Here is a 22536-nt window from a genome sequence, read left to right as displayed (position 1 = left end):
ATACCCTGCTAACTCTACTACAAACGGCGATGAAATTGAAACCGACTGCACGTTTTGTGTAGCACAGTTATTAAACCTCCTTGTCAACATAAACACACACACACAAAACATTTAGCATATTAGAGTAACTTTCTCGTTTGTGTGTTTGTTTAAATATATTTGGCCTTTGTTTATGTGATTGAATGATTTACTCAAATAAAAAGGTCGATGAATTATCATCTAATGATTTGTATGATGTTTTATTTATGTTAAAGGTCACTTTGAATGATTTTACCTAATGATAATGTAGAAAAACTAATATTTTAAATTCGGGACAGTACACATTAATTTCGGGACGGCTTAGATTGTATTTCGGGCAGTGCTGGAATTGGGCCGGTACTCACCGGTACGCAGTACCGGCACTTCTGGTTCTGACCCATGGAGTACCGGCACTTCTTGCTCAGTACCGGCATGCTGGCGGTACTCCGGTACTCATGCACCGTGCCAGTACTCAACACTCTCCCGTCGTTCTTATTATACATCCATATATATATATACAGCCGCCCGGTACTCAGTAGATGCGTCATGAGGTGCCGAACGGACATTCTCATCGCTCTAACCGCTGGAGTTTCACAGCGGCTGTCAGCTGTTTACTCCTGTCATTCAAACAGAACGTGCTGGAGAGGGGGCGGGGCTTATCTTCTCCATGTAAATACTGTGGTGGAAACGATGTCAAAATTAACCTATTTGACCGTGATTTAATAGTAATACACGTTTCAAAATAATAATAATAATAATAATGCCGAAGTAACAACATACTGAAAACTGTTAGTAAAACCATGTTTTAATGCTTTACAATTTACATACCTAGATGCACGTGTGTTGTGTTTATGCAGTGCAACTCCCACCCAGTGGGTGGCTATGTAGAGTGATAGAACAGAGCAGGCACGCCCCCGAGAGAAGGAAAGCAAGTCACGTCACAAATTAGCATTTCTAAAATGTTAGCGTGGATTAATAAAAGTGCAAAAAGACAGCGGTTGTCGCCGGAAGAAATTTCAAATACAGAGAATGCTGTGCCTGTGTTGGAAATTGTGTCTGTTGGGGAGCTTTCTTTGGTTGATCCTCCTGCTCCAAGTTCTAGTGCATTAGCATTAGCACTAGCTCCGCCGCCTCCTCCAGAGCCTCTAACGTTAGCTGCTGCTGGCGCAACTGCCACCACCAACACCGGGCAAAGCGATGCACCTGACTGCTGGACAACGGACCAGGTGCAATATTTTTGCAAGACCAATGCATGGCTCCTTCTTAAAGATAAGAAGCTAGGATGTCGGATATGCAGAGATGTCAAATCTTTGGGAATACACACTGGACAAGGACTGAAACTGTCAACTGAATGGGGTGAGTGTGCAGTGTCTCATTTCGGTGTTGACAAGGGCAAACAACAAGCTAGCCTGAGAAAAAAAAATCAAAGAACATAAAGAATCACAAGCCCATGTAAAAGCTGCTGACATCCTTACATCTGCTTCACGTGAAACTATTCAACATCAAGTGCAGTCTATGCATAAATCTGAATTAGACACCACTATCAGAGTTTTTCGAACGGCATATAAAATTGGCAAACATAGCCGGCCATTCACAGACATGCCAATTGATTTGAATGTACAGAAACTGAATGGGCTGAACGTGGGCAGGGTTTTGCACTCCAATAAAACCTGTGGCGAAATCATCGACCACATAGCTCATGAGCTGAAGAAAAAAATGGCAAAAGACATTACAGAAAAGCAAAGAAAACTCTGTGTTTTGGTCGATGAATCTACCACTATTAGTGGTAAAACGGTGCTTGTTGTGTGTCTACGCTCAGCATTAGCTGATGCTGAGCCCGAAACGTTTTTTTGGGAGCTGATCGAGTTGGATGGAACAACGGCTGATGACATCACAAAGGCGTTAATGGAGTGTCTTGGAAGAGATTTTAACGAGGACTTTTTAGGTCAGTGTTTCGTTTCTTTTGCATGTGATGGGGCTTCAGTCATGCTAGGGAAGAGAACAGGCGTTGCTACCCAGTTGTGTAGTAAATTCCCAAGCCTGTTTGTGTGGCACTGCTCCAATCATCGTCTAGAGCTGGCAGTTGGGGATGTGGTCAAGGAGGTCTCAGGGCTCAATCATTTCCAGATCTTTTTTGACAAACTCTATTCCTTGTTCCATGCCTCCCCCAAAAATCAGAGGCAGTTAGCGCAGTGTGCGCAAGCAGTCGGACAGCGTCTCCTGGTGATAGGGCGTGTTTTGTCCATCCGCTGGGTGGCTTCAAGTGAAAGGAGCGTCAGAGCAGTCTGGGAAAACTACCGAGTGCTTCATGATCACTTCACAAATGCTGCAAACGACACGAGCAGGGATTCCAGAGACAGAGCAAAGTACAAGGGCCTGGATGATGTGCTCACATCTGCAACGTTTGTCAGCAATCTGGGACTGATGTACGATGCGCTCACAGAGCTCAGCGACCTCTCTCGGCAACTCCAAAAAAGAGAGATGACACTGCCTACAGCAGATAGGCTCTTAACTCGAGAAATACGAGTTTTTGAATCCATGGTCACCATGCCTGGCCCACACATGACTACAGTTCATACAGCTCTAGCTGAGAAGTCCTTCAAGGGTGTTGCCCTGCGTGAGAATGGCAGGCTTGTACAGATTCATGCAGGTCAGTTTTTCCGCAGTATGGTAGAGAATCTGAGACACAGAATGACTTCCACAACCTCCTCTCATGTCAGCACAAGAGAAATCCCATTACATGGCCGGGAGGCCCGGGACAATCAGCTAATCCAGGACATGAAAGTTATCCATCCTGGAAGTTGGCCTGAAGAGGAGTTAGACGTACAGTATGGGGACGTAGAGGTGCTACGTTTGTGCGAAGTGCTGAAAGTGGACAGAAGAGAGACTGTTCAGGGCTTTCGCGAATACAAGGAAACCAGGGCATCCCGTACACCTGCTGCCATGGAGCCTCTACTGAAAGCAGTCCGAACCATCGCTGTCTCCACTAGTGAGTGTGAGCGGGCATTCAGCTGCATGAACGATATCCTTACTGCAAAAAGGAATGCTCTCTCTGTCAGCCGACTGTCCAGCCTGGTTTTCATTAAATGTAATGGACCATCACTAGGACAGTTCAATCCGGAACAGTATGTGAGGTCCTGGCTGGCAAAGGGAAGGAGAAGTGCTGATGAAAGAGCCTGTCCAGCTCCAGCCCCTGATACTGATGTCCCCCAAGGCCTTCTGGAGCCTTTTCTAACAATGTGAAGTATATTGCAAAGCAGCTCACCCAGTGAGAAGACTTTTGGCATAATGCAGTGTGCGAAAAAGTACACGTCCCACCGTCCGGGACGTGTTATTTACAATATCGGACAAGTAGATCTTTCAATTGACTTGTCCGGCGGACAAGTGACGTTTTTCGGCCTGATTTATTGACAAATTATTGATACATTCAGTTTACAAAAGGCAGAACTCATTCGAAAATTGTACGTGTCCGCCATTGTTCGTTTAGAAATGTTAGTTTCGGTTCTGCTTGTCGATTCCTAAGGAAATGCATCTCGCCGCTTTCTGTACAGTTAGACGGGGCGGGGCGGGAAGTGTAGCACAGTGGCAGGGTTGGGAAGCAAAACACGGTTCCGAGTAGGAACAAATAACAATTGTCCGGTACCGGGATTAATAAGAGTTGTGAGGACAGGAGGCGAGGCCGAGCCCCGCGGACTGCAGCTCTATCTATGCTCCGTATCAGCTGATCGCTGCACGGTGCAGCTCAGCGTCTCTCTCTCTCCCTCTACACACAGCTGCTGCCCGATTAACAGCCTCATCTTTGTCAAACTTTCTTATGTTCTTTCTCTAACACATAATGAAGGTTATTAAGCGTTTTAACTCCTATGTTGTTAATATTGACCACCATTTCCTTTATGAAGTAAAGCAACCTCCCTGTCTGTGTCCTCGCACTGTCCTCACAAACCCGGACCCCCAGACTCAGAGGAGCACAGGGATGTCAGTATTGTTTATGAAGCAGGGTATAGAAAGTACATTATTGAAATGAAAATACTATTTATTTACTTTTACAAACAGTGAGCAGCTGGGCAGCTGCAGCATGTGTATTGACAACCCAGTCTCATGGCATTTCGTGTTCACCAACACGATTTTTAATCTATTGATTCGTGTTCACCAACACGATTTCCCCCTTTTTTTTGTGTTGCACAGCACGATTTTAAAAGCAATGTATTTCTACTGGTAATGACGCTCATGGAAGCACGGCATTCGTTTGTGTCGGCTGCCCTTAAAGGCAATGTGAGCGTCCATTCTCATTGGATAACGGATAATTGTACACCCGGAAGTAAGTATTCCTCTTGCTGTCGATTGAGTTTACAGTGATATCTGCACTACTCATCGACTAAAAAACACCAGATTATCCTTGTTAATTACACAACATTGATTGGTTTAAATTGTGTGCAATGCTTTTGTATTTTTCCCCTTCGATTCGGAGAAACAAATATTTTTTCGGAGTAAAGGATGGCAGAAGACACTACACTACCCAGAATCCCCAGCTATCGTTTGGACTACACCATGTGCTCTGTTTGACGTCAGGTGATCTTCAAATTTCTCCCTGCAGAAAAAAAAAACATGGCCGAACTTCGTTTTATTCTCGGTGGAAAATGCCTATTTTAAAGTTAGTTTGGCCATTAAAATGCGTTTTGATGTCATTTGATGCGAGAAATATGAGTTGTTATTTCAGATTATGTGTGCAGTGGATGTACATGATCTTTAGTTTGCTAGTTATTACGAAGATTACTTCAGGAAGTTTTCATTGTTACCAAGGTGGTTGCTAGGGACGCTGCTATCGATATTATTTCTGTTATGTTGTGTAACTGTTTAATGGTGTTATCTTTATTGCTACCCCCTTCCCCGTCAATGTATAGTGTTGGTCCACAGCGCAAACATATTAGTTTAACAAAATCCGTATCTAAAGATACGTTATTTTCCCCTGTGCAATTCCAGTCTCACATCTCACAGCACATCGTCATTAACAAATACCGGAAACAGACCGAAAACATTTAAAAAAAATAAAAATAATACTTTATTCCGAGTGTGCTTGTTTTTCTCTTTGAAAGTCATCACATAACGGCATTGTAATACACGGTTCGGCTGCATTAAATATTACATATCTGCCGTAGTTCTGTATTTATAGAGCCCTGATGAGAAGACTTCTAGACAAACATGAGGAACTGAAAACGTGACGTGGATCATAAATATATCAGCCATTAAACAACATCTTACATTTATGTTCACACAATACGTCTCCTTGCAGTATCAACACTAATTCGGCTGACTTTTATATTTGATCCAATTGGTAGATAGGCTGTATTTACACCATAATGGTGCACAGCTGATATAAAGGGACACCTAGTGGTTAAAGCATGTTATTGAATTTCATTATTTTTATTATTAGATATGAATAGGATCCCTATAAAGTATATTCATTACTCGTTATTCTCTACTAATAGTTAATTAAAGAGTGTAGATAATGACTATTTTTCACATCCCTTTCAAGATGTTCTAAGGTTTATTGACATATCATATAGGCCCACACAACTATGGTGTAGTTCTGCATTGAATAAAAAACTTGGGTCGCAGGTTCCTCAATAGTGCATTACAAGACATCTATCAATATTTGTGCATACCTCCAGCAATGTTAACTATGTTGAAGCACTTATTTTAACTGATATTATACATATGTATTATACTCTTATAAGATGTATGTAGATATTTCATCTCCGGCCTTGTCAGGTATTGAACAATCAATAAATAAAGAACACAGAATTGTTAAATATAAAACACAGAATTTGTGTGATTATACTAAATGATTTACAAATAAACACCACTGCATACAACTGTAACACATGCTGATGTAACGCAAATGTTCCAACTTGGGATCAATAAAGTATATCTTTCTTAAGCTGATCGATGGCTACTGCCATATTTGCAAAATTTGCCTCTGAACCTTGACAAGTGCATGTTTCAGGCTTATCAATGAATGCAATGTAATGTTATCAATTAACAACAGGGGTCACAAACATAAGACCAGCTGTTAAATAAAGCTCTTCTGACCTTAGCTGGCATGTGTGTATATATTAATGCTGCCCATTATGGGCACAAGCAATTTTCACCCATTTATTAATTATATGTTTTAAATGTGAGTGTTTCCTACCCCCTAAACCTCCAGGGATGTACACAGTTTAATACTGGTAACTTCTTATTATGGGAAATACGAAAACGTCTTTTAAAACTACAACTCCCAGTAGAGACGTGCCATAAAGAACATGTTGCGAAACAGAATAGCCAGCATGTGTAGTTCTGGGGACGGGGTGGGGGAGGGGGGGACGCGGTGGACCCGCCAAATCCAGTTTTGGACAGTCTGCCGTGGTGCCATCCCATTTCAAGTGCTGTTCGAGGCTCGGTAACCCTTTGTCAAAAAGAGCACATGGTGTAGTCCTAAACGATAGCTGGGGATTCTGGGTAGTATAGTGTCTTCTGCTATCCTTTACTCCGAAAAAATATTTGTTTCTCCGAATCGAAGGGGAAAAATACAAAAGCATTGCACACAATTTAAACCAATCAATGTTGTGTAATTAACAAGGATACTCTGGTGTTTTTGAGTCGATGAGTAGTGCAGATATCACTGTAAAATCAATCGACAGTAAGGGGAATACTTACTTCCGGGTGTACAATTCTCCGTTATCCAATGAGAATGGACGTTCACATTGCCTTTAAGGGCAGCCGACACAAACGAATGCCGTGCTTCCATGAGCGTCATTACCAGTAGAAATACATTGCTTTTAAAATCGTGCTGTGCAACACGAAAAAAAGGGGAAATTCGTGTTGGTGAACACGAATCAATAGATTAAAAATCGTGTTGGTGAACACGAAATGCCATGAGACTGGGTTGGTATTGCAGGACATGTGTAAGCGTATTTGAGTTGTAGAAAAGCACTAGGCCTATAGGCTATACATCTAATGTGTCATTATTATTATTATTATTATTAGGTTATGTCCTATGTGTTGGACATGTGTGGTTGGACTTTGTCTCACAGGCAGGTTGCAGTGTAACATCAGAGGAGACTGGGCCAATTGTACATTCTCAAACTGCACCACTTAGAACTAACTAAACAATGCAGAGATTATTTTTATATAATTGTATTCAATAACCGTAAGAAATTCAACAGTATGAAGTGATTTGTAAATAGGAATACAGATTTGACTTAATCTTTTCATAAATATATTTTTCTCCCAGTTTGACTTATTTTTACCCTCTCAAAGAACCGGAATTGAGAACCGAAAATAACCGGAATCGAAAAGCAGAACCAGAATCGTTCAAATCCAAACGATACCCAACCCTATGTGTGATGCAGTAAAATCTTACCGCTCACTTACGTTAGCGGTGTCGTAAAAACCGTGGCAAAATGTAAAATACGATGACGAAGAAGAAGATTCCAGTGGCCCCAATTTTTGTCCATTCTGGACAAGTGAAAAATGTATTCGGACAAGTAAATTGCCAAACTCACTTGTCCATGGACAAGTACTCTCTAAAAACTTTTTCTCACACTGATAATGTGCCGATTTGTACAGATCCTGGAGATGGAAGGACTTCAGACCAACCAGGGAGTTATCTGATCAGCTTGGTGTTCAATGTAACTCTTTACCATGGCTCAGACTTTGTTACTTGCAGTTACAGTTTCTCATTTTAGATTGTGCAAATTTTGCATTTGTTTTTACATGTTCTTTGTTCATGCTCTTTATCATTTTTCTGAGTTGGAAAGTTAGATTGCATCATAGTTTACTTTATACATATTTGTATTCTTCAGTGGTGAAGTATATTGCAAAGCAGCTCAGCCATGTGAGAAGACTTTTGGCACTTTTTCGTTTTTCGTTTTCTGAGTTGGAAAGTTAGATTGCATTCAAAATGTACAGAAATACTTAATTTTGTTAAAGCTTTTTATAAAAAATGCTTCTGACCAGAGCTTTGTTTCCTTGTCATTAATGTTGAACACCACCAGAGGGGCTCTCACCTGAAAGGTCTCTGCTTCATGTGTCTTCAGCAGAAGATCTAGACTTTGATTGCTATATTTTCAGTTAATATTGACCTTACTGAGCTTTAGCCATATCCGCTGCCTATCATAAAAAATGTTAAGTACAGTGAACCTTTCTAAAATATACAGTAGTAAAGAGACAAACCCACCAGCATTATAGTAGCCAAATTCTTGTTTGTGGGCTGTATATATAAAATTGACTTGAAAAAGTTGCTGATTTTAGAGTACTGGCACCTTTTTCATTCCAATTCAAGCACTGATTTCGGGACGGTTCCGGGAGGATGGTGAAAAAAGTTAGTCGAGAGCTCCTACCACAATAGAAGTAGTACTCCGCCTTATAAACGGCATGTGGGGGGAAATCCAGCCCAGCCAGTGATTTCGAATCGACAAAATTAAAGCTGAATTTTGTACAAAACAAACAAAATCCAGAAAAAAAGCTTTGCTAAAGATTTGGGGGAAAAAGTAATGATTAATAATCACCTGTCAATAGTTTTAAATTCCTTTGAGTGCCTTCTCATTTTGTGGTAGAAAGGAATGAGGAAGTAGACAAATTAGCTAAACTATCGTTAAAAAGACAGTCAACAGACATACAAACACCATTAGGTAATACAGAGGTTAAAACCATTATTAATGTTCAATTACGGAAAACTTGGCAAGAATACTGTGATGTCAGCGATACAGGAAGGCATCTCTACAGCATCCAGAAACATGTAGGGGTCGAAGACGAAGCAGGAGCCCACGGGAAGAAAAGGTAGTTACGCGGTTAAGGACACACAGGACTAAACCAGAAACTCACATAATTGGCATGCACCCCACTGGACTCTGTGCAGATTGCAATAAACCGGAAACCGTCAAACAGACAGACTGCCACAAATTCAAAAATGAGAGGAGAGTGCTAGCTACTAAGTTAGCTCACGGAAAACTCAGCCTTACTGTGGGGAATCTGCTGGGGGACATCAGAGGAAGTCTTTAAACTGCTGAAAACATTCTTAAAAACGACTGGAATAAGAGAAAGAATTTAGGATTATTTTTAATTTTCCTGCCAATCTACTGCTCCACACTCCTGTCCAGCAGGTGGCGGTAACGCACCCATGTGTTGGTTGCCAACCGAAGAAGAATAAAGAGAGTGTTAATAACAAGTCTAAAGTTATATCTAAACTAACTTCACCGCGGTGTCTAAAGTGATAATAGAGAGTATAAAGAGGGAACAGACCTGCTCTGTGGATCTGAAGCTGAGGCTGTAAAACAGCGTCCAGTAGTTTCCGGTGTCTCTCGTTCTCCTGTTTTGAACGAGACAGTTCCTCCTCGTACTCTGCTATCGTTCTTTCAAACAGAACAAAGATGTCTTCAGCAGCCGCAGTGAGTCGCTGCTTCACCAACGAGAGCAGCACAACACTCATGTTTACTAAATCACCACTTCCTGTTTCTCTCACTCTGTGTTGCTAGCATGCTAAGCTAGCATGCTAACTTAGCTTCTAGAGTCCGAGCTAAAGGCTTCAGAAGAAAGAGCACAAAGTCAGAGGTTCATCCAGACGATGGATGGATCAGCTGCTCACATACACTTCCTCAGGAACACCGAGAGAGAACCATGGATGTAGCGAGAGGACCGACGAGACGCCATCTGGTTCCCAGTTAGAAAGAGCGGGACCATCACTTCCAGTGTAAAAGACTTCAAAATAAAAGCGGCTATGATTTCCCCTTAGACAATACCTAAACCTTTAAGATACACAGACATGGAGCTGCGGAGAGAAACCGGTTTATTTCATATTATATGTATTCCCCCTCTTCCTGTAATATAATATTTGTAAGAAGAGAAAGGTGAAGACAGAAAACTGTGGGTTTTATTGTGAAGACCAGCACCGGAAATTATGTTTCAGGGTCACCATTAGCATATTAGCATGTTAGCTGGGGGTAAACAAGAAACCCTGGTTTCCGGTCGAATTGTCCAAAAATCAGCTCCTCTTGTCTTTTCGTCTTGGTTAGGAAAAGACTGATTTTTGGACAGTTTGTCTCTGCATGAGTTTTAAAAGTGTCTGACTCTTTACAGTCTCAACAAGTGTATCTCTGTTATCAGGGATAACAGCTAATGCATCATGGGGGTTGTAGTTTTTAATAAACTCTATAGAGATCCAGGGCAAGAAACAAACAGTGCCATCAAGGGGTGGAGCTACAGCAACACATGGAGGCAATACAACATGGAACCAGGGTCGGCGTCATGGGGGGTCATTCGCGGGCCATGCCCCCCCAAATGAGTCACTGTGCCCCCCCAACGCAGGGTGGGCAAGCCTTACCACTTTGCCGTTTTTTGTTTTTTTTTAATCATAAATCAAAACGTTTCCACTAAAGGTTGTTTGTGTGAAATACATCAGAAATAAAGAATACAAATATAAAACACAGCCTGAGGTGTGCTCACTGCTGCTCTCTGATTGGTGTGTTGCTTGACCAATGACCCCCGACTTTTGTTTTGTTATCATTACGTGGCAGTGTGTTTAGATGAAAGCCGGTGGCGATCTGTTAAACTGATTATACAGTAAAGCCATCGAAAATAATATGATATACAGTACAGTACAAGTAGCCTACTTCTGGGTCTCTGTGTTTCATTCAAGCTCGGCTCTGTGGGTGTGGCACGAGCGCATTTTGTGAGAGCGCGAGCGGTAACGTGGAATGTTGTTGTTCACATCTGGTTAGCTAGCTATGCTAACGGATATAAAGAGCTGTTTCTACACCAAGGTGGAGGAGAGTCCTCTCCTGTCAGACTGAGAGGATCGTATAACCTCAGCTCAGTGAGGTAAGGACTCTCTCAGTGTTTAGATAGTTCACTTTAGTGTAAGTTATCTCAGTGGGTCTCAAACGGTTTGGTCACCATTTATGTAAACAAGTATTTGCGAGGAACACCTTTATATGATCATTATAGTTATTTAAAAAATAAGAGAATAAGTGAAAAACGGGTATGAAATACTATAGGACAGTAACACAAGAATACAGTTTAAAGGGGAGTGATTAGTAAAATATCGATAAAGAAAAAGTAAATCTGTTTACAGTTCTGTTTCATGGATGCTGAGAGATGTAGGCTATCCATAGATCTCTTCATTTTTGCTCTCAAAGTGCACCAGATTGATGCTTTTAACTTCAATATTTTAAAAATAATCTTCCCGGGGGAGCATGCCCCCGGACCCTCCTAGAGCAGGTTAGGTCCACCCCCACCTAAAACATGTTCACATGGATAGGATACTAAATACATTTGCACACTTTTTATATGGTGGCCTATGTCCATATGTTTCTGTTTTGGTGGTCGTGCCACAACCGTGCATGTATGCACACATTGTTAGGGAAATAATTGTCCTAGACGTGCATGACCAACCCTGACGTCTGTTATCTCCTTTAAGGAGATAGGCTGCTTCAGCCATGATGTTGTTGTTCCCATTCTATGACCGGGCAACCCTAGGTCACAGATGGTGTATTGTTGTGGGTACACTGGGACACTTCCTTCTCTGTGTTTGTGGACTCCAAGGTGTCTTCGAGGCCATAAGTGTCAGACGCAAGTAACTCAGTGTTCCCAACTGTTTAGGCTATCTTCTCAAATATGTTGATTACTCTCTGTGAAACCAGTTAAATGGGCTAACGAGAGAGAGGCGCTCCAGAATTGACGTGGCAACTCTACCATGCAGTCAGATCGTGGCTGCTGTGACTTGTGATGTGAATCCTCCGGCCAAAGCTCCAAATAAACCATCAGTGTTTGACATCAAAGCTCCTGCTCTTCCCGTGTCTCCTTCATGAGTCGGTGACTCCCACTGCATTGCTACACAGAAATTTCCCCCACACAAGTCATAGGTGCGCTATAAAATAGCACTACACGCCTGCAATGTGTGTGAAAGACAATATACTTTACAGCATGTTTTTTTAAATTGAAGTTGCGTTGGTGTTTGTGTGTTGGTTGTTGACGGCAGTGTGTGCCCCCCCTTGGTAAATGATTGCCCCCCCCCATTCGATTTGTTCTAGAGCCGACCCTGCCTGGAACATTCAATAAAAGAGAACGACTAATCTAATAGAGAGAATAAATACATAAATAATTAAATACTGATCCTAAGGGAAGAATTGGTTTTGTGACATATAATACATTTATAATTTTTTAATTAAATAAGATTGTGACGGAGCGGGTCACAGAGTGACTTAATATTTAAAAGCAAAGGTTTTAAAAAGGTATAAACAACATGTATAGCCTCATTGTCCTGAAATAGCTGAATAAGTTAATAGTTGAATAGTTTGTGCAGCTGAAAGTTGCCTGAAAGAGTTACATATCAGATGTACATAGTAGTATGAGTTCAAGTAGCATTACATCTATAGAGCTTTTCTTTTGAAGGGGTGTGTGGCTTTGGAGAGTGTGAGGTGTAGAAAAGCGAAATGAGATGTCTGACATCAATCAATGGTTCACCCATAAAAACAATGGTTAGGTGGGCAAAGGCCTTTGGCCTGTTTGTGTGTGTGTGTGTGTGTGTGTGTGTGTGTGTGTGTGTGTGTGTGTGTGTGTGTGTGTGTGTGAGAGAGAGATTGGAATCAAAATGTAATAGCTGAAGGTCTTGTGATCATTTTAAAGTTGGAATGAAGTGTCTAGCTGAAAGTATGTTGAAGGAGAAGCATTTGGCGTAAGGTGTAGTTAAAGAGGATTTGAAGAGTCGTCCCATTGACTTCCATGTTAAAAAAAGAGTTTAAAAAGCTGAATATTTCAAAACATATAACATATTTTTTTTAAGTTGAAGGTTTCCCATGTATTCCTGAAAAGGCTGAATAGTTTAATATTTGAATGGTTTCTGTAGCTTAAAGTAGGCTGAAGTTATGGAGAGCCAAAATATGGTTGAAATAATAATAAGGGAGGCATAAAGATTCGAAGAACTAAATCTGATTGGGGATTATAAACGATATAAGGAACTCAAAACTAAAATGGGTCCAATAACAGTGCACACATTGGATCTATGGTTTAAAGTATTGAACATATATAAGATTCATATATAAGATTCAAAATGATGCAAATATAATACAATGGGTTTTCAAACCTGTGTATCTGTGTGACTATTGTTATTTGGTTGTTTTGTTTCCCATTGTAAAGCGTCCTTGGGTCTCTTGAAAGGCGCTATAAAAACTATGATTATTATTATTAATAAAAGAATCACGGAGCAATATAGTTTTTTGACCTTTGACAATATGTGTTTGTATTGATATCTTTTATTAACCCTTGTATGGCGTTCATATTTGTGTTACTCAGCCAGTGTTTCGTGGGTCTGGTGGACCCGCTGCCTTTTTGGGTTTCAATTCAACACAATCAAACTATTTGATGTTAAAATACTCAACAGATGTTTACTTACAATATAAGCAGCATGGTTCATGTTTGCCCTTTTACAGTTGTTAGATCACATTAATGAATTAAAGTGCTGCTTGTTTCTTTGCCCGCTGACGGGCTGCTCCTGTGGCTCGTCTTTTTATTTGTAACTAGCTGATGCTCAATCTCATCTTCTTCTTCAAAGTCACTGTCAGACTCACATTCTGAAACCTCTTCCTCTTCCTTGATGGAGTCTGGACTCAGAGAGAGACGAGGAGAGCTGGAGCTTTGATGGAGTCTGGACTCAGAGAGAGACGAGGAGAGCTGGAGCTCTGATGGAGTCAGGACTCAGAGAGAGACGAGGAGAGCTGGAGCTTTGATGGAGTCAGGACTCAGAGACACAAGGAGAGCTGGAGCTCTGATGGAGTCAGGACCCAGAGAGACACGAGGAGAGCTGGAGCTTTGATGGAGTCAGGACTCAAAGAGACACGAGGAGAGCTGGAGCTCTGATGGAGTCAGGACTCAGAGAGACACGAGGAGAGCTGGAGCTCTGATGGAGTCAGGACTCAGAGAGACACGAGGAGAGCTGGAGCTCTGATGGAGTCAGGACTCAGAGAGACACGAGGAAAGCTGGAGCTCTGATGGAGTCAGGACACAGAGAGACACGAGGAGAGCTGGAGCTCTGATGGAGTCAGGACTCAGAGAGACACGAGGAGAGCTGGAGCTCTGATGGAGTCAGGACTCAGAGAGACACGAGGAGAGCTGGAGCTCTGATGGAGTCAGGACTCAGAGAGACACAATGAGAGCTGGAGCTTTGATGGAGTCAGGACTCAGAGAGACACGAGGAGAGCTGGAGCTCTGATGGAGTCAGGACTCAGAGAGACGAGGAGAGCTGGAGCTCTGATGGAGTCAGGACTCAGAGAGACACGAGGAGAGCTGGAGCTTTGATGGAGTCAGGACTCAGAGAGAGACGAGGAGAGCTGGAGCTTGATGGAGTCAGGACTCAGAGACACAATGAGAGCTGGAGCTCTGATGGAGTCAGGACTCAGAGAGACACAAGGAGAGCTGGAGCTCTGATGGAGTCAGGACTCAGAGAGACACGAGGAAAGCTGGAGCTCTGATGGAGTCAGGACTCAGAGAGACACGAGGAGAGCTGGAGCTTTGATGGAGTCAGGACTCAGAGAGACACAATGAGAGCTGGAGCTTTGATGGAGTCAGGACTCAGAGAGACACGAGGAGAGCTGGAGCTCTGATGGAGTCAGGACTCAGAGAGACACGAGGAGAGCTGGAGCTCTGATGGAGTCAGGACTCAGAGAGACACGAGGAGAGCTTGGATGAATATGTCAGGGCTCTGAGTAATATTATCCAAGTCTTGTCTACACAGGTTCAGAGAACTGCAGAGATACCAGACGAGACACCAGAAGAGACTCCTGTACGGCCAGGTGATTGGGTGAGGTTGAATGTGGACTGGATAACTACACACTTAAAATGGTATTAACTATATATACTACAATCAGCAGAGGTTCATTAAATCACTCCATGGACGCGATTGAGGGGACTCAATGAGCAACTAGACATGATGTCTTTGCAGAACAGAGTGGCCCTAGATATGTTGTTGGCAGAAAAAGGGGGTGTATCTAAAAATGTTGGAACATTATGTTGTACTTTCATCTCAAATAATACCTCACCTGATGGATCAGTAACCAAGGCTCTGAAGGGACTCACTACTTTGAGTATGGAGTTAGCAGACAACAGTGGGATAGAGAAAACCCCCTCAGGGATTTCTTTGATGGTTGGCTGGGGAAGTACAAGGATTTGTTACTGAGTGGACTGATGTCTATCTCAGGTGTGATAGTGATATTGGCACTGTGTTGTTGTTGCTCAACATGCATCCGCACTTTAGCAAACCGACTGATTAATGGGGCCCTCAACCAGGAATACGCTAGGGGTCAATATCAGATACGTGGATATTTTATACAAGTGTAAATGTATGCACACAAGCTCAGATTTTTTTTCTGCAAGTGCTCACATCAGGTTTTACACGCTTTCGCATTTTGCACCATCTCTACCTTCATACACTATTAGCACTAGCAGTATCGCTAGCAGCCTCATTGTTTAGGCTGTCAAATACGCTGCACCGTTTTAGATTCAATGAGTGTCTCGTTTGTAAATGCTTCATTAAGTTGCTCGTGTTACCCCCTTTACAAGCAACTAATTGAGTACATAGATTGCATCTTGCACTATCGCCACTACATTTTTTAAAGTGCACCCAGACCTTCGATCGCTTCGCTCTGTCCGCCATGCCTGCGGGAGTCTCACAACAATAATAAGAGCGCTGTTGAGAGAGATGACGAGTGGCATTTACAGTGGCCAATCAGAGGGGTCTCAAACCGGATACATCACACGGGATGAGGGTTCCCAACCAACCAGAATTGTTTAAAGTTAAACTAAGGAAGTAGACGTAACACATAAACCGATAGCAGCACCGCTTGTCCAGCGGCTTAACAATACCGATACCTTCCAATCAGGTACCGGTATTGACTTAGTACCGGTTCTCCATACCCATCCCTAACCATTAGCAATGTTCAACCACTCAGAAGTGATCCCATCAAAGTGAACACATTGGGACCTTTCAGAGAGGTAGTTCACAAACCACCCACTGCATGGCTGGATATGCCTATACTGGCTAGCCTCTGCTTTAAGATGCGATGATCGACGTTATCAAACGCTTTGGAAAGGTCAATAAATAGAGCTGCACAACTCTGCTTATTATCTAAGATACTCGTAATGTCATTCACCACTTTCATTGTGGCAGTGATGGTGCTGTGTTGCTTTCTGAAGCCTGACTGATGTTTAGACAGGATGTCATTCGTACATAACAACACCTTTACCTGTTCACTCACTAGGCATTCGAGCATCTTCGACAGAACTGACAACTTAGAGATTGGCCTATAGTTATTTAAAATAGTTGCCTCCCCTCCTTTTAGCAAAGGCAAGACATAAGCTGACTTCCATACTTTTGGAATTGTGTTAGTGCTGAGGGAGAGGTTAAAAAGAGTAGTGAGAGGAGGAGCAATACAATCTGCAGCTATCTTTAAAAAGAAAGGTTCTACGTTGTCCAGGCCGGCTGGTTTCCTAGGATCTAACTTGGTTAAAGCTTCACGAACAACATTGACATTAAAAGGAGTAAAACTGAAAGGGTTTTCCAGACCACATTGTTCAGAGTCACGGATTGGGGTGTTCACAGAACAACTTTAATTTTCCGTACTCGCCATAAACTGTTATTATGGCTCAGGTTAATCTAGGTCCCTTCCGACGTGAGCGTGGTTCTTGGTTCTTGCCGGGCAGCCAAGTGGGGTCAGCTAAGAACCAGTTTTCGGTGTTTAGAGCCGGCTCCGCTGCGGCTGAAACAGGAAGAACCAGAGCTAAATCAGGCTGTAGACTGCAACTGGCTCTGGACTCAGAACCAGAGAAGAACCAGTTAAGCACCAGAAAAGCACAAGAATGGTTCTTGAACCGGTTTGGTTTATTGGCAGCTTGCAAACCACTTAAGAGTACTGGAGTGTGGTGCTGTTGCTTTGGTCTGGATCTGTGAGCTAACCACGCCCCGCTCATTTGGATATAAGGAATGGAAATGTGCAGAGCCCTAGAGAGATAAGAGTTACGACACTCTTTGATGTCGCCGCCAGCCGGTCACGTGGTTTATGTATGCCGGGATAGTTCCAAACGCACTTCCGTTGCAATGCTTCTCTATGGCAAAAACAGCACAAACATGGTCAAAATTCTCATAGATTAAACCAACGCTGTTATTTTTTAAAGATTGCTTTCATATTTACATGATGTGGTTACACTTTGTATGGATTGGCACTATTTATAAGTTTCGTTATTTAACGATATTTTGAGGGGAAAGTGTGGTAGCACAAGCAGGCTATGTTGCTGTCACTGCCAGGGCAGTCACGTCCGTAGAATAGTTGCGCTGCGCTGTCATGTTCTTCTATGGGACAGACAGACAGCAGCGATTGCGTTATTGAATGGTAAATATATATATATAAAAAAACACACACACCCAAGTACTTTTTCAGCTGTAATTGCATTATTGCATACTTTTTATTGACAGTTTTGCATTTGGAGAGGCAGGGTGACAACGGAAAGCTTGGTAGCCTATTACTTAGATACGTTTTACATTTTTACATGACCATGTTTTAGGCTCATCCTTCATTCACTGCTGTAGAGTAGCCTATTCAGTAGGCTATTATTTGTTTAAGACTGAATAATACCTTTGAAGAACAATCATTAAACTAGTGTGTATATTACAATACAAAGGAATCTATCCTAGCATGCCATCAAGCATTAAAAAGTAGCGCTAGGCTAGTTGTACAGTACAGATGAGTTAACAAGGAACAGTACAAACAAAAAACAAAGTACAGTCAACATGTCACATAATGAAATGTTAATATATCCCAAAATGCAATGAAATATTAAATGAAATATTTATCACAAACGCCACCTCATTTCTACTAGTGCTAGCAGTTAAGTCATATCATACAGAAAAAGCCGACTAAAACCAAAATAACAATAAAAACACATAATTAATCTAAATCCTGCTTGTTAGTTACCCAGCATCATTGATATATAAGCTGCTAGCGATTCATTACTGAAATATTACCTTCAAAGCTGACGAAGTCGCGCTAGCTAACTAGCAGGCAATGCTAGCTAAATTGGTTGTAACAACCAAGATAAAATATAGATAATTACGCTGTGCATATACAAATGAAGACCAGTATAAGCATCATAAAGGGCCTCTGATACAATATAGACAGTTGACAATTCAAAAGAGTTCGATATTTCAGCAACTTACCTCTGGAACTAATTGACGCGCCGTAATGTAAGTGAATGAGGTTCAAAGCCCAAATGACAATATTTGGAACTATTTCGATGTCCATACCCCGGAAGTAGGCGCCGCCATTTTTTACAACGGAGGTCTATGGGAGTGTCGTAACTCTTATCTCTCTAGGGCTCTGGAAATGTGGCATTATGAAATACAAGTCCCTGAAATAAATAAATGTGTATTTAAATGTACATGTATACATATTTATTGCCTCATTTATTTATTTCAGAATTTATTTCATAGTCATATTTGTATATATATATATGTATTTATTGAATTATTTATGTATTTATTTATTTAATTTTGGCATAAATGGCAAAGTGGACAAAATGTCCAAAAATCAGCTCCTCTCGTCTTTTCATCTTGGTTAGGAAAAGACGAGTGGAGCTGATTTTTGGACAGTTTGTCCACAGCCTAACTCTCTGCATGAGATTTAAAAGTCACTCTGACTCTTTGCAGTCTCAACAAGTGTATCTCTGTTAGCAGGGATAACAGCTAATGCATCATGGGGGTTGTAGTTTTTAATAAACTCTATAGAGATCCAGGGCAAGAAACAAACAGTGCCATCAAGGGGTGGCACTGTAGCAACACTACAGCAACACATGGAGGCAATACAACCTGGAACATTCAATAAAAGAGAACGACTAATATAATAGAGAGAATAAATACATAAATAAATAATTAAAATACTTATCCTGAGGGAAGAATTGGTTTTGTGACAGATAGTCCATTAATAACAAATTGAATATAATGTGCAGAAATACAAGTATATTGTTCTTATACTTTTAGTGTTCTCCAAAAGAGAAAAGGTGCTACATTTCATTTAAAAATAAACAGGAACTACTGAGCACATATTGTTTATCCCGTGTTTTATTTTTTAACAATATGATTTGTTGATTACAGCGTACTCTAACTTATTCTGTATATCTCATGTGTGTACCATAGAAACTCTGGAGGTAAGTATATTGTTGATGTTTATATGCATATAGTTATCTCTTTTTTTATAATAGTTTCAGCTTCAGTGCAATGCCTTGTTTATTACTTGTTTCTGCAACTAAATATATTACATTACATTACATTACATTGCATTTAGCTGACGCTTTTGTCCAAAGCGACTTACAATAAGTACATTCGACCAGGAAGACACAACCTTGAAGAAAACAGAATCATATAAGTATATCAGGTTTCATAGAGCCAAACATTTCAAGTGCTACTCAACTGGCTTTAGGTAAATCCAGTCCTTATTGTATAAAAGTGCTTCGTTAAATCGTTCTAACGCTCAAAGTGGAGTCGAAAGAGATGAGTTTTCAGTTTGCGCCGGAAGATGTGCAAGCTATCTGCCGTCCTGATGTATATATATATATAAGTAAATCTAATCTCATCTAAATAAACCTTCAATATTAAAGAGCAGAAAGAATGACATTTAAAAAGGCTAGTGTAGATTAAGACGGGTATAAAAAGCAAGAACACGAGTTACAATTCAGCGTTCGATATGAAAAAGTATTTTATTTCTGCTTCCACCCTGATTCAACGGAGGTGAAAGGACTTCAATTTGCATTTAACAGAACACCAACTATGAAACACATGAGCCCGAACTACAGTTCCAAAAAGCAGGAATAATCCTAAAATTCCATCTGAACTCTGAACTCTAAATGAGCTGATTGTAATCTGCTGCAAAACACAAACAATATGCAGGAATGCGAGTCTGTTTCAAAGGCCTTTTTCTTTTAGTTTGGTTTGATGATATAAACAGAATCAAACTGGAAACATCGTACACATTCTCTATATCAATAAGTCATTGGTTCTTCTTTTAGACCAGAACAGACTGATAACTCATCAGGAACTATCAACAACATCCCAATGGAAGTTTCAAGTCACAACATTTCATTAAACAAACAGATTATTAGAGAAACTACTCTGCAGATTAATCAGTCAGTGGTTATACATGGTTATACATCAGAAAAGTAGTATGACAAAAACATTAAACATATTCAAAACTTCTGTTGATAAAGATGGAGTTTAGATGAAGTCATGCATGAACATTGTCAAACAGAGTTTATACAGACAGACAGATTATTCTCATGTGAATTGTCGAAGGACTAATTAATTGTCCTCTTTTTTATTGCAGATTTGACTTGGAAAATGTCAGGTTCAGAAGAGCCTCCAGGGTTGTCCTCAGTCTTTGGTTGTAAATGTCTCTCTGGATCTGAGTTCCTGGCTGGTTCTGGTCCTCCACAGTCCTCTCCATCAGCTTCTGTTTCCATGTGTTCAGCTGAGCTGCTGGCTGGAGGCTCTGCCTCTGTGTTCTCCTCAGTTTGAGTTTGATGAAGCTGTGAGGACTGACGACCAACACACTTATGGCTTTTGACCTGATTACTCCAAGTGAATCTTTTGTCACAAACACTGCAGCTGAATGGTTTATCTCCTGTGTGGATTCTCATGTGTGTCTTTAAATCTCCACTCTGTGTAAAAGATTTCTCACAGACTGAGCAGCTGAATGGTTTCTCTCCTGTATGGATTCTCATGTGTAACTTTAAACTTCCTAACACTGTAAAATATTTCTTACAGACTGAGCATCTGAATGGTTTATCTCCTGTGTGGATTCTCATGTGTGTCTTTAAATATCCACTCTGTGCAAAAGATTTCTTACAGACTGAGCAGCTAAATGGTTTCTCTCCTGTGTGGATTCTCATGTGGCATTTTAAATCTCCTCTGTTTTTAAAATATTTCTTACAGACTGAGCAGCCGAATGGTTTCTCTCCTGTGTGGATTCTTATGTGCTCCTTTAAATGACAACTCTGTTTATAAGATTTCTTACAGACTGAACAGCCGAATGGTTTCTCTCCTGCACTACGTCTTGAATCACTGACAGGGTCTTGTTTATTTCTCTGAGAGTTTGAACCTGGTTCTCTGGTCTCCTTCCAATCTCCACTGTCTTCAGTGTCAGGTTCAGAAGAGCCTCCAGGGTTGTCCTCAGTCTCTGGTTGTAAATGTCTCTCTGGATCTGAGTTCCTGGCTGGTTCTGGTCCTCCACAGTCCTCTCCATCAGCTTCTGTTTCCAGGTGTTCAGTTTGTCTTTGATGAAGCTGAGAGGACTGAGGTTTCTCTTCATCATCTTCACTCTTCACAGGGACAGGAGTGAATGTGGACTTGGTGATATCAGCCTCCTCCAGCCCTTGAAGCTGCTCTCCCTCCTGACTGCTCCACAGTTCCTCCTGTTCCTCTTTAATGTGTGGGGGGGGCTCTGGGTCCTCCTGGTCCAGACTGGAGCTCCACTCCTGCTGCTCAGGGGGAACCTCTTCTTTAACCACCACCAGCTGCTGGACGTCTGCAGGAAACAGGTATTCAGAGAAACTGTAGAGTATTAGAATTTAAAATCTAACCACCATTAACACTTCATTAACTTTGAAGCCCTTACCCATTAATTATTTAAATGCTTTTCAAGATGCCCTGGAGAGTTTCAGGACAACAGGTGAGTTAGTACTGTTGCTGATCTAAAACGTAGTTTCACTGCCGCTTAGCAAGGCGTCGGCTGTTCACGTAGTGTGAGGCCTTACCCCTAGATTCCACCGGGTCCGTCTGTGTCGTGTTACGGCTGTGTCGTGTTACGGCTGGAGGAGAAATGCCAGCTTTCTCCTCCGGTTTACAGGCACTGTGTAAATTGTATGTATATATATATATATATATATAGAATAATTATGATGAATGCATTTTTGAATACATCTTTTATTCATGTCGTTTATAACAGGGATATTACAATTATTATTAACTTTGTCCGTACAAAGTAGCCTGTCCAGGAAATATGCCCAAATCAACAAAAACTGCGAGCCGGCAGGCAAGACGCTCCGCTTCTGCGGTCCTGCCTTGGGTCTCGTCATGCTGCCTCCCTGAAGGCTCCCACAGGATTGTAGTAATGTATTATCTCTTCGATTTACACACGGCATCTATTGCACGTCTGTCCGTCCTGGGAGAGGGATCCCTCCTCTGTTGCTCTCCCTGACGTTTCTCCCATGTTCCCTTTAAACTGTGGGTTTTCTCCGGAAGTTTTTACTTGTACGATGTGAGGGTCTAAGGATAGAGGGTCTAAGGACAGAGGGTGTCGTTTTTTTCTCCTACTGATATTCTGAACAATCTATTGCTAGTGCTATTGTATTAGCTGTAAAGTGTCTCTACTGTAGGCTATTTTTATTATACAGTGGGGCAAAAAAGTATTTAGTCAGCCACCAATTGTGCAAGTTCTCCCACTT

At 41.5% G+C, this 22536-nt stretch overlaps 1 protein-coding gene across 1 annotated transcript; it reads right to left on the bottom strand.

The window, feature by feature from the left end:
- Positions 1-19775: 19775 nt before the first annotated feature.
- LOC117533167 (gastrula zinc finger protein XlCGF42.1-like) lies at positions 19776-21711 on the bottom strand. Its single transcript, XM_034196811.1, has 2 exons — positions 21708-21711; positions 19776-21287 (listed from the first exon to the last, which is right to left on the bottom strand). Exons 1-2 carry the CDS (start codon positions 21709-21711, stop codon positions 20389-20391), a joined length of 903 nt encoding a protein of 300 aa, XP_034052702.1. The 3' UTR covers positions 19776-20388.
- Positions 21712-22536: the final 825 nt, after the last annotated feature.

The sequence above is a fragment of the Gymnodraco acuticeps genome, unplaced genomic scaffold (genome assembly GCF_902827175.1).
Source record: "Gymnodraco acuticeps unplaced genomic scaffold, fGymAcu1.1, whole genome shotgun sequence".
Taxonomy (NCBI): domain Eukaryota; kingdom Metazoa; phylum Chordata; class Actinopteri; order Perciformes; family Bathydraconidae; genus Gymnodraco; species Gymnodraco acuticeps.
This window is presented reverse-complemented; position numbering and strand designations above follow the sequence as displayed.